This window comes from Sminthopsis crassicaudata, chromosome 3, assembly GCF_048593235.1.
Source record: "Sminthopsis crassicaudata isolate SCR6 chromosome 3, ASM4859323v1, whole genome shotgun sequence".
Taxonomy (NCBI): domain Eukaryota; kingdom Metazoa; phylum Chordata; class Mammalia; order Dasyuromorphia; family Dasyuridae; genus Sminthopsis; species Sminthopsis crassicaudata.
Genome location: NC_133619.1, coordinates 87,009,901 through 87,021,965, shown reverse-complemented (window position 1 = coordinate 87,021,965; position 12,065 = coordinate 87,009,901). Strand labels below are relative to the sequence as shown.

Sequence of the window (12,065 nt, the reverse complement as noted above, 5' to 3'; positions counted from 1 at the left end):
TAGGAAACTCAATTCCAAGGTTCAATCTATATTATATGAATATAAATAAATGCAAAGGAAATTTTCCAATGAGATTTATTCCCTATAAACCCACACAATTTGATATTGTTTTCTCCATTATTCAAGAAACATGGAATTTGGGCAGTTAAGTGGCGCAGTGGATAGAGCACCAGCCCTGACATCAGGAGCACCTGAGTTCAAATTTGACCTCAGGCACTTAACACTTGCTAGCTGTGTGATCCTCGACAAGTCACTCAATCCCAATTGCCTCAGAAAAAAAGAAAGAAAGAAAGAAAAGAAACATGGAATTTGTATAATTTAAGAGTTCTTAGCTGTACACAAAAATAAATTAATACCAAAAATTCTGACTGCCCAATAATCATCTAAGAACTGGTGATTGGAGATTTTCCTCACATTTATTCAGTCTTGGTTTGTGTATTATGTTGTTACTCTTCAGTCATTTCAGTATTGCCCAGCTCTTCACAATCTCAATTGGGGTTTTCTTGGCAAAGATACTGGAGTAGTTTACCATTTCCTTTTCTAGTTCATTTTCAGAAGAACAAAAAGAGGCAAAAAGATTTAAGTAACTTGTCCAGAGTCAGGCAGTTAGTAATTGTCTGGGGCCAAATTTGAACTCAGAAAAATGAATCTTCCTGACTTCAGATCCCAGCACTCTAACCACTATGCCATCTACTATAAATATTATAAATGTTTTTACTGAAAGAATCCCTTGGTCACAAATATCAATTCTCCAAAATTCTCACCAAAAATAGCATTAAAATAATTAGTATTCTGGGAAGATTTTATAACTTCTCCACTAAAGATATCATTTGGACTCCCTTTATTTTTTGTGGAAATCTGGGGAAGGGAGGTGGGATAAGATAGATGATAGAAGAAGTATTTTTAAGATTTTGATCTAAAGTTGCTACTACTGGGTGAAAAGGGGAAAAATTATTCTAATATAGCTGTGAGAGGAGGGAAGGAAGAGAGAGAGATCCAGGTCCAATATTAATGAGTTTTTTTTTCCTAAAATTGCTGAAGTCATATCATAATTTATCTTTCTTTTGCTTGTCCTAACAATTTTTACAGCTGAATGGAAAGTTCTCCCATTTATTGACTATTTCACACTACTTCTATTTGCAAACTATCCCCCCCCCCCAAAAAAAAAAAAAAAACATTTTCTGGAGGACAGATTGGAAAGAAGAGAATATTTTCCCCAAAAATTTCCAGTCTAATTGGAAATTTATTTCTTCCGTATTCCTCTGTATTATCTAAGACAACAGTGTATGTCTCTTCCTTTATGTTCTCACATCATATGGGAAGTAAAGATGATTTAAATGAATCCCATGAAATAGCCTCCCTTTTGAATGATTCAAACACTCAGAAGAGTTGGGACAGGCAATTCATCACCCTGGCAGCATTCCCTCTTGAGGCTCAAAGATCTCTCTCCTTAGAAATGAAAACATAGATGACATTTCTCTTCACACTTACCACTGTGTCCCAGACTAACCTTCACCTGCTATTCAGAATCTCCTCTGCCTTCATAAATTAGTATCCCCCTCTTGTGATTAAAATGCTCAGAGTCTTTCTATTCACACTTGACTTGTGCTACCAGAAGTCATGCTGCTCCCCAGGTACACTCTTTTCTTCAGAATGCAATCATTTATGGAGGGATCTAAATGCTTTGGTGATTAAGCCTTTATTCCATTCCCTGGTAAGTTAAAAGTACCCTGGCGTTCACTAGACAACCATTTGTTGTGCATCATCCATATGATGCTTTGGGTAAAACAACTGGGAGATTTCTACAAAGATTAGAAATGTTCTTATTTAAAACCATACTCCATCCCATATTCTACAATGATGAGCTACCCACAGTGAGTGCTCCAAAAGGAGACAAACTATACTTTTCCAGGAAAACTTCCATTGCTCAGAGTTGCACTGAACACTCAAAGCTCACTTCAAGTGCTATGTAGGACACAAAGTCTTCCCCAATTTCCTGAGGGAAAAAATATTAATACTCTTTGAATATTTAATATATTTTCCCCCATCTCTTTATACAGTCTTATCTTCTCTATTGTATTCTACATATTTATGTCTATTTTATCTTCCAATAAACCCAGAGACCAGAGATCTTCAAGTTAATCTGTGGATAAGTTTCAAGGAGTCTGTGATGGGGAAAAATGCAACTTCATTTTCACTAAACTTTAATTGAAATTTAGCATTTCCTTCAATATTTTAAAAGAATCCTATTTTAAGAAAACTGACAAAGGAGTCCATGTTACATATACAAAAAAGCTCAGAAGATTCCTATACTAAACAGTCCCTGACTTTCAGGGGATTATAGTGTTATTTCATATTTGTATCACTTACAATAGGACAAGTATCATACTCAGTTAAAGAATTACCTCTAGAATGGAATGGAAAGATATTTACTTATGAGTCTTTACTACGTGAGGATGTACTAAGCAATAGGAATACTCAGAAAGCTCATATTCTAATTGAAGGAGACCACAAACATTTCTAAGTGGAGGTGAGGAGGATACAGAAAAACTTTAGAGCTCAATGGAAGGAACAATGGCAAGATCCAGGGACTTAGGAGATGTTGTCAAGGAAGCAGAACCTATTGGTCTTTTTTTTGTTTGTTAGGTGAGGATTGAGCTGGGACCATTAGAGGAAGAACTCTATTTTCCTTCTTTCAACTATTTTATTTCCTTACCTAGCTTATTTGGCTTCGTGTGGATTGGCTTAGACCGTTCTTGCTGTTTCCATTTCTCCAAGTCTTCCAATTCTTTTTTAGCAGCTAGCCAGATGGGAAAAATGAAACAAATACATTGCAAGTTAAAAGAGTAAAAATAAGTTACTTATAAACACCAAGAAAAAAAGTTAAAGGCAGTGATTTCTAAGTATATGAGTTAGTAAAGAATAGGACAAGGGAAGGATGTGACATGGAATTCTTATTCATGCCCAGGAATGAACCTGAAACTCACAATTACCCTGGCATCATATTTTCAATATGAGTTCCACGCTGAGAGGAGCAAATTAAATAATCACATTTTGCTTCATTAACTAAAATGAAGGAACTTAGTTTTTTCCTCCTAAATTTATCAACCCTTAAAAGCCAACTACAAAATCAATAGAAAAAATTAGGAGAATCACATTTTAATAAATACATTCCAAATAGACTCAAAATATGGTTTTTAAAATATTTTAGGTAATTAAAACTTTCTAGAGACTAAGATGCTTTTTTTAAAGCCCAATTTCTTTTTAAATTATTTCTTCCCAGGAGTTCAAAATGGTTTACAGTTAAGTTCTGATATCTAATGTAGAAATATTTCTGGGTTGCTGAAAGCTCAGGAGCACAAACTGTCAGGTATTACCCTGCTAGAAAGACCAACTATGGGTTCATTCTAAGGGTAGGTCTAACTAAGTATAGAGATAGATCAGCAACAGGCAAATTCCTTAGTAACAGATAAATAAAAAAATAAAATAAAAATGTCTCTTGGTCCTGTGAAATCCCATCATGCTTCTTTCATGATGGTGGCAGAGGTCACCAAGAATCAATGATTCCTCTATATACATTAACTTAGCTACCAATATTCTAAAGAGGAGATCATTGTCCTACCATCAGCCAGTGGGTATGCAACTAGAAAAAACTGAATCATATTTATTCGATATTTTTGCTATAAATGAAGTCAAGCAGACAAATGAAAGATACATTTAAATGCAAGGATTACACATAGGCTCTCCATGAAAAGGCAAGTAAAGACGTTAAAGTTAGCTTTATTCTGCACACAAAAGCCATTTCATGGAACTCTTTGTTACTCTATATTACAGGACCCATATAAAATAATTGCAGCCTAGGAATCAAGATTGGTTGTAGGAATAAAGAAGTAGAGCAGATCTGAGAAGAATTAAAGGCTTTCCAAATTAAATCATACGCACTGTGACACTTTGTGCCTTTAATACAAAAGTAGGTATGGAGAAAATGGGGAAAAAAAGACGTTGAATAATATGAAGCAAGAGTAAAAAATGAGAGAAACCAAAGGCTTGTAAACCAAGTGTCAAAAAGTCCCACTAAGGCTACAACACTCCCAAGTATAGTAGGAATCAGATTAAAATGCAATTGGAAATAGTTAACAAAATAAAATAGAAGATAGATAATGTAAATATGTGAGGTTTTAAGTCAATATATAGCCTGAAGGAATCCTTACATATAGTTTAGTGATCTCTTCAGTTTCTATTTGAATATGACATCACTGTTGTAAACTATACAGAAGCCTCACGTTTAAATATCTTAGTTTATTTTTGAATAAAATATTGGGAGGCTCTAGGACATTAATTAAATCTAATAGCAATATACAAAAAAGAAATCTGTTGTATTTTAAAGAAAAAAACTGGTTACCAAGGTGAGAGTCATTTGTGAATCAGCTGTATGAATAGAATTAGACAAACAACAGAAGAGATCAAAATTAAAAACCAACTTAAAAGAATAAAAATAAGGAGACATGGTATATACAATTGAGGTCATTCCAATATGACCATTGAAAATAAACTATTAAGACTAAAATATTAATAATAAAGTGAAAATTGGATTTTAAAAAACTCAGACATCAGCAGCATTTTCTAAATTTAACAGATTTTAATTAATCACCATAACAGAAATTGAAAAGCTTGATCTATATGCAAGTTGAAAAAAAAAAAAAAAGATGCTGATGTGTTATACCAGGTCATTTGTAAAAGCTTAGAGAGAAAAATTGTGTGAGATTATAATTTATAATGAATTTATAAGATTAAAATGTAAAAAAAAAAAAAAAAAACAGCAAAATGGAGGGGGAAAAATAAACTTTGGTAAGAGATTCAAGTCAGCTCACCCAAAGACTATTTAATAATAAGTCTGGAAGAAGAGAAAACAATAAAAATGGAAAAGATCTGTTAAGGTTTTTATTTTGAATTCTTCCTCCATCAGTAATAGTGAAATAATCAAACTTTTATTCTCATGTTATAGTTCATGACTGACAGTATGGAAGAGTAGAACAGATATTGAAAGGGAAAAATTGGGAAGAGGGGCTAAACAAGACAATGTATACAACAGAAGAGATCTATGCAAAAAAAAAAAAAAAAAAAAAAAAAAGCAACTCACCTTAAGAAATGAATCCTCAAGATACTTGCAAAAGGGAAGGATATCAGAGGTTTAGAAAAGTATTTAGACAATATTAAAGTAAAAAAGGTGTCTGAGAAAATAGCAGTAATTAGCAGACCATGCCCTTTATTCCCCATTTCTATAAAATCTGCATGAGAATAATCTTCATATTCATACCCAAATAAAATCATAAAAAGAAACAAGCTTTCACTTATAGCATTTTAAGGCAATTCCAATCTTTAGTTACCCAATTTAATAGATATCTAAGTGATACAGTGAACAGAATGTTGGATTTGAAATCAGGAAGACCCTAGTTCAAATTATGCTGCTGACAATTACAAATTATCTATATGACCCTGAATGAGTCACTTAATTTCATAATTTCATAATTTCCTCATCTCCAAAATGGGGATAATGACAACATTTAATCCTAAGGTTTTTTTGAGGATCGAATGAGATAACTTATGTAAAAGCACTTTGCAAATCTTGAATTGCCATATAAGTTCTAGCTGCTACAATTATTAAAGGTTCAGAGAATATTAAATACCATTCAGCTAATTTTTAAACTTTAAATATGTTAATTTATTAGAGCCAAATGCTCCCTTAACGACTATTTTCCAATAAGGGGTCTCCACTTTAAAACTTTAAATATTAAAATTTAACATGTTAAAATCCTATGTTATGAATGTTAAAATCATAAAATGCCTTGAAGGCTGAAACAGAGGCTTTTAACAGCCCTCTCATTACAGCTATGATGGAGGTATAAATCAGGGACAAGTCTGCCTGCTGAGGTTGGCCATGGACAGAGACTGTCCAGTGAAAAGACAAAAATTTTAGATGCTCTTGTTGGAAGAATACATTAAGCCCTGGATCATTGTAGAGCTACCTAAACGATGTCATCATTCCAAGGAGTTTGAACTAACCATGCAGAGGGGGAGGGGGGGAAGGAAGGGAGGGAATTCATCACCAAGAACAAGAAATTAAGAACATTTCTATGAAATAGAAACTATAATATATAAAGGGATATAAAGGGAAAAACAAAAACTGCCTTCAAGGAATCTAGAGTCTAATGCAGAAAACAAAAGAAATTTTGCATTTATGTAAAAGTATCAGCAAACACCCTTAACTCCATGAAGATTGTAGAGAGGTGGGAAGTGGCCAATATTTTGCCATATTTTATGGTATACATAAAACATTTCAGTCATATGGGAATTTCAGCCTATGATGAGGTTGTAAGCACATAACAGCAGCACAGCTTTTAATATATATCAATTATTTACAACTACTCTTAGTAGAACAATTATTTAAAAGAAATCATTAAAAATAGTAAAAGCATCAAAAGCTAGTGATACTCATTAGTCTGTAAAATACACACACACACACACACACACACACACGAAACCCCCCTGGAATCAAAGCAAAGCAAAGAGCAAAGAATCACTGAATATACATACTCCTCATTAGCTTGTCTCTTCGGGTTTGATCTGGAGCTATCACGGTAAACCCGGCCATGCTAAAACAACAGAGAAAACAATATTTAAAAACATGCTTCCTGGGATACTCTCCACTCCATTGTCAAAAGTAATCATTTATCTTAAAATTTTGTTTTAAAATTTATTTTAAAATTTTAATTTTTTTTTTAATTTGGAATTTTCTTCTCTTATCCATCTTCATGATTAACATTATGTATTGGGCAGCTCAGAAGCTTACAAACATTCTACTAGGCTCTCTAAAGGAAAGAAACAAGTGTAAACTGGTTGGCTAAAGAAACTGGGCATATGTACATGAAAGGGTGACAATATATGATAATTGCTAAAGGAGGAGTCCCTACAGAAAGCTATGTCGGCTCAAAGGCAGAAAAGATAGGGTAGGCTTTCCTAAAAAGGAGGATTTAAAATGGGCTTCTTGACTGAAACAATCAGTAGAAGACATGTTTTGAGCTGTTTTTCTATTAGTTACTATACATGGCAAATTATAATATTTAGTGAGTGTAACAGAAAGAAGACTGGACTTGGAACCAATAAAACCTGGATTCTAGATTCTGCTTTAGATTTTTTTAACTTTCTGTACAACCATGAACAAGTCACTTTACTGCTAAGTGCCCATAAAAGAAGAAAAAATCCTCACAGATTTTCCAATTAAATAAATCAGAAAGTTTGGGTTGGGAGGCAAGATTAACTTCCAAATAGGCACAAGAAATAGAATGAGGAGAAAGAAAAGAATATTGTTAAAATAGCAACAACCAACTTTGAAAAAAAGATTTTTAAAATTCTGATCAACACAATAAGCATCTACAATTACACAGGATTGATGAAGAATATTATTTCCCATCTGACAATGAAGATGATTTCAATACGCAGAATGAATCCTGAATCTTTGACATGGCCAATGTTGGAATTTATCTGGCTTTACTATATTCATTTCTTACAAGGATTTTGTTTTTTCTTTTTCCTTTTCTCAGTGGGGATAGAGGGAGAGAAATAAAAGTTTGTTAATAGATAAAAATTTCAAATTTGTTTATGAAGACTTTTGCAGCTCTCAGAAAAAATCTAGGTATTTGACACCAAGCAGAGTCAAGATAAAGCACAAAAGCAGATTATTGCTCATGAGTAGGTGGGATATAAAAGAAAATACTGTGGATAAACACAATCAAGGTTTGTACATATAGATTTTTAAACCACTAATTACTCTTTAGAAGACTCTTTATTCAACAAGGGAATGTGTAACTTCAAAGAACAAATTAGCAAAGGTTGAACAGCAGAGGCCAAAAGGGCTGATTAACAGAAGCCATTTCTTCCTTATCTCATTACTTACCTAGCAGCAAGGTTTCAGCCAACTTCAAACCAGCCTGTAATTTTAGGCACGTGAGTGTTAGGTAGACAACCACCGTTGCATGCAAATTGGGCTGCTGGAGACCCAATTACCCAACATATATCAGCAGAAGGTGCACATGAAGCCCAGTGTGCACCCAGGGTTATGAATACAAAATTAGGAAACTATTGCTGAAAATTAATCCCTTGTCCATTACAAAGTCTTTGTTCACTCAGAAGGAAGATTTTTCATTCCTCAATTGCCATGACTTCAGAAGATCTTGGATGCTGCAGCTCTGACTGGAATGCTTATAGTCCTGAATATGGTCAAACGCCATAGGACCCAAGCAGACAAAGGTGCAGGTTCAGGTAAAGAATCAAGAAATGGCAGGTCCTTTCCTCTCCCCAAAAACTACTCGACCCTCCAAATAATAGTAAAGTCAGAAAGGATTTTTAAGCAATTATTATGAGATGCTATATGACCAAGCAATTCTGTATCACAAATTAAGAGAATCTGTGAGGTAGAAGAAACCTCAGAGAAACAAAAACTCCAACATAATCACATGGAGGGAGAGAAGGGGAGCAAGGAAGGAAATAAGCATTTATATAGTGTCTACTGTTAAGCCATTCACAAGTATGATCTCATTTGAGCCTCACAACTACTTAGAGAGGTAGGTGATATTAATCTTTATTTTACAGGTGACAAAGCTGAGACAAGTTTAAGTGACTTACCCAGTCACATAGTGTCTCAGGCTGTATTTGAACTCAGATTTTTTTAGCTTCAGGACTAGCATTGAGCTGTCTTAACACATACTAGCAAGTGGTCATCCAGATCTCTAGAGAGAAGAGGGTCACAATACTCTAAAGCAAAGTTCTTAAACTGGGGGGTGCAACTCCATTTGGGGTCTCATGACTGAATGTGGGGATCATTGAATTATGATTTATTATAGTAAATGCTTGGTATGGATGTCTATTTTATATACCTATATGTCTTAGGTCACATAAAAATTTCTTGGAGAAAAAGGAGTCATGAATGGAAAAAAGTTTTTAACACTTTTAGATAGCAGGAAGGTAGCTCAGTGGAAAAATCTAGCTCCCGACAATTACTATGATCCTGGGTTTTCTCTTAGCCTCTGCTTACCTGAGTTTCCTCGATTTTAAAATGGGGATGATAACAATTACCTCCCAGAATAGCTGTGATGATCAAATGAGATCCTATTAGTAAAAACACTACAAATTTTAAAGAACTATATAAATGCTATATCAAAATTTATTATCATATTATTATTATTCATTATTACAGCACTCTTTAGGAAATGTTTCCCTGATAGAGCCCAAATGTGTATCCTTGCCATTTCGACCTTATTGATTCTAGTTAAATCTTTGGGATCATGCAGAGCATGTTTAACTCTTTTCCCATATGACAACTTGAACACTTGAAAAGGACTATCCTGGTTTCCCCCCAAGGCTTCTTTCTCTTCTCACCCCTAGATTCCTTTAAACAATTCTCAAAGGCTATGATTTCAAGACCTTTTAGTCTATTTTTCTCAAATTCTGGGAATTATATTTTCAGGATTTCCATTAAAAAGGGCATTGTGACCTAAATAAAATTAGCATACAATAGAATTATCAACTATCATAGGAAATACAAACTAAGCTTCTTCCCCCAAATCTCACCACCAGAGGCCATGTTGCTAGAAGCCAAGTCATTCAGCTCTATACTTTCTAGGACTTTCTTCTTCTTCACTTTGGCCCATCATCTATCCTGTGGGTCCCACTGTCACTACTTCACAGCATGCACATACTACACAACTAACACTCTCCCTTTTTCCACACTAACTGCAATGTGTCCATACCTTCTCCATTTTATACCTGATTTTTTAAAAATATAAATATAATACTTTATATTTAGCCCCATTAAATTATATCTTATTAGATACAGCTCAATGTACTAGTTTGGCAAGATCTTTTAATTCCTATTATCCAATATCTGATAAACATATCATCACCTTCACTTTTATCCAAACCATCCAGCAACATATGGGCACACACATCCCTAAGGACTTCAGTGGAGCCCCATGGAGCCCCACTTCTAAATTTAAATTAAATGACTAATGGCTGTACTTTGGGCTCAGGCACTTAATTCTGAAGCTGTATAATTATAGTATTTTCTAATACATTTTTTCCATGAATATAACATGGGATACACTGCTTTGTTAAAAATAGGCAAACTGTATTAATTGTTCCCCTGATCTACCACTCTAGTAATCTTATCTTAAAAAAAAAAAGACATGATATTAGTCTTCATGACCTATCCTTGATGAAGCCAAAATAGTTTCTTATAATCTATGTTTCTTCATCTTGAAATTTATTAAATATTTCTTTTATTAAGAGATTCAAATTTATCAGAATCAAAGCCAAATTTGGTGGCCTATCCTTTGCAGACTCGGCTGTCTTCCGTTTTGGGGAAGTTGGGGGATTCTTTTCAAAAAGTCCTGGAACACCTGTCCTTCTTATCCAAAGAATATTAACATAAGTTCAGTGATCAACATCCACAAGTTCTTTCAGTATCCAAGTATGTGATCCATCTAGATCTGGTGAATTCATGAAAAGTATCTTTTTTTGCATTTATTTGGGGTAATCAACTCCATATTAATCATTTTTGTTCCATCCCTCCAGATCTAAATATTATTTTCCTTGGCAGAAAAAACAAAAGCAAAATCAGACTTTAATAGTTCTGCCTTCTCTCCCTCATCCATAGTTGGTGTGTCAAGCAAAGCAGTAATTCTCCCTTTTTTTGATCTCCTTTTCTCCAGTGGAAGCAACGGGAAAAAAAAAAAAAAAAAAAGGAAAGAAAGAGACGGAGGGGAAAAGAAAGGAAAAAATGAGAGTGTAAAAGAAGGAATGAGAAAGTTAAGAAGAGAGTTGGGGAAAAGGAAGGAAGGGAAGAAGGGAAGAAAAAAGAGAAAGGATAATAGGAAGGAAGAAGCAAAAAAGAGGGAAAAAAAGAAAAAGGAAGGAAGAAAAACCTTCACTGGCTTCATATTTGTCAGTCTTGGCTCATTCTGAGCTTTAGCATTCCGTCATTATTCTCATAAAACTTTTATGGAATTTTGTAATTAGCCTCCTGGGACCTGTCTATATTTTCACTTTCTGTACAATTTTTAAATTTCATATATATGATCACAGAACCATTCTATCCACTATCCCATCAAGCTGCTCCCATGGGTGATCTATGATATTCTCTAATGGATTGCTGCTGTATCAGCCTCCATTGCTTAACCCAAATGCTCTCTACCACATTGTTTCCCTTCTCCCATCTCTATCCATCATTCCTGGATTTCTTAAAAAGTTTTTATCTCAGAATACGATGCTACTCTGTATCAGCTTCTACCTTTTGGGGGGGAGGGAAAGGCATACCCTTTCAGAATAACATTGTGGCCATGAGTCCCTTTTCTACTAAATTTTAATATCAGCTATAAAAAAGTAAATTTTCCTCCTGCTATTAAGACTTTTAAGTTCATCTTAACTATTACCCATACACTGGATATATGTATGTGTGTATTTTGGATTTATACCCAACATGAGTAGCAGAGTGTATGTCAATCGGAGATAGCGGCAGATAAAATCCTAGCTAGATGGAGAGAGAGAATTTTCTCCCTTCTCCTTCCTTTCCATTTTAAAAGCCTTAGAATTTAATTCGCAAAACATGGCAAATACATTTTTGCCAGCCCTTGTGAGATATACTCCATTACAGGCTAGGAGTCTATGATCCTTATACACTGAGCTATGGCTCAAAAATCCAAATTCCCTTATCGGATACTCACCTTCTAACGAGTTTTTCATTTTCTTCTGTCTGACAAGTTTGAGAAGATTCTGTGTTCTGCATATATGCACCCTGGGAAGACAGAGTTCTCTGTAACCAAGTCCACAAATTGTTCAACTTCAGTTGTTACCATCCGTGGGGAATTACCAATCACCATTCTCTCCTTTCCCTGACCCTAACAAGGAGATCTGTCATCTGAAGGCACTTGTGAATCCCTATCATCATTCTTTGAAGGACATATTTAGCTGTTTTCCTCTCAAAGGGTCCAGTTCTCACCTCTTGAGAAAGA

General features: G+C 34.4%; 1 protein-coding gene across 2 annotated transcripts in view; it reads right to left on the bottom strand.

Moving 5' to 3' along the window:
* Positions 1-12,065, bottom strand: part of EPSTI1 (epithelial stromal interaction 1) — a 100,095-nt gene that overhangs the window by 63,231 nt on the left and 24,799 nt on the right. For both annotated transcript variants that reach the window (XR_012487762.1, XM_074299173.1), the window contains exons 2-3: positions 6,595-6,653; positions 2,717-2,800 (exon numbers count right to left, since the gene is read on the bottom strand). Coding sequence is in view for 1 of the 2 variants with exons in the window: in XM_074299173.1 (XP_074155274.1) it covers positions 2,717-2,800; positions 6,595-6,653 (143 nt within the window). In the remaining variant the exon portion in view is untranslated. The remainder of the gene's footprint in view (positions 1-2,716; positions 2,801-6,594; positions 6,654-12,065) is intronic.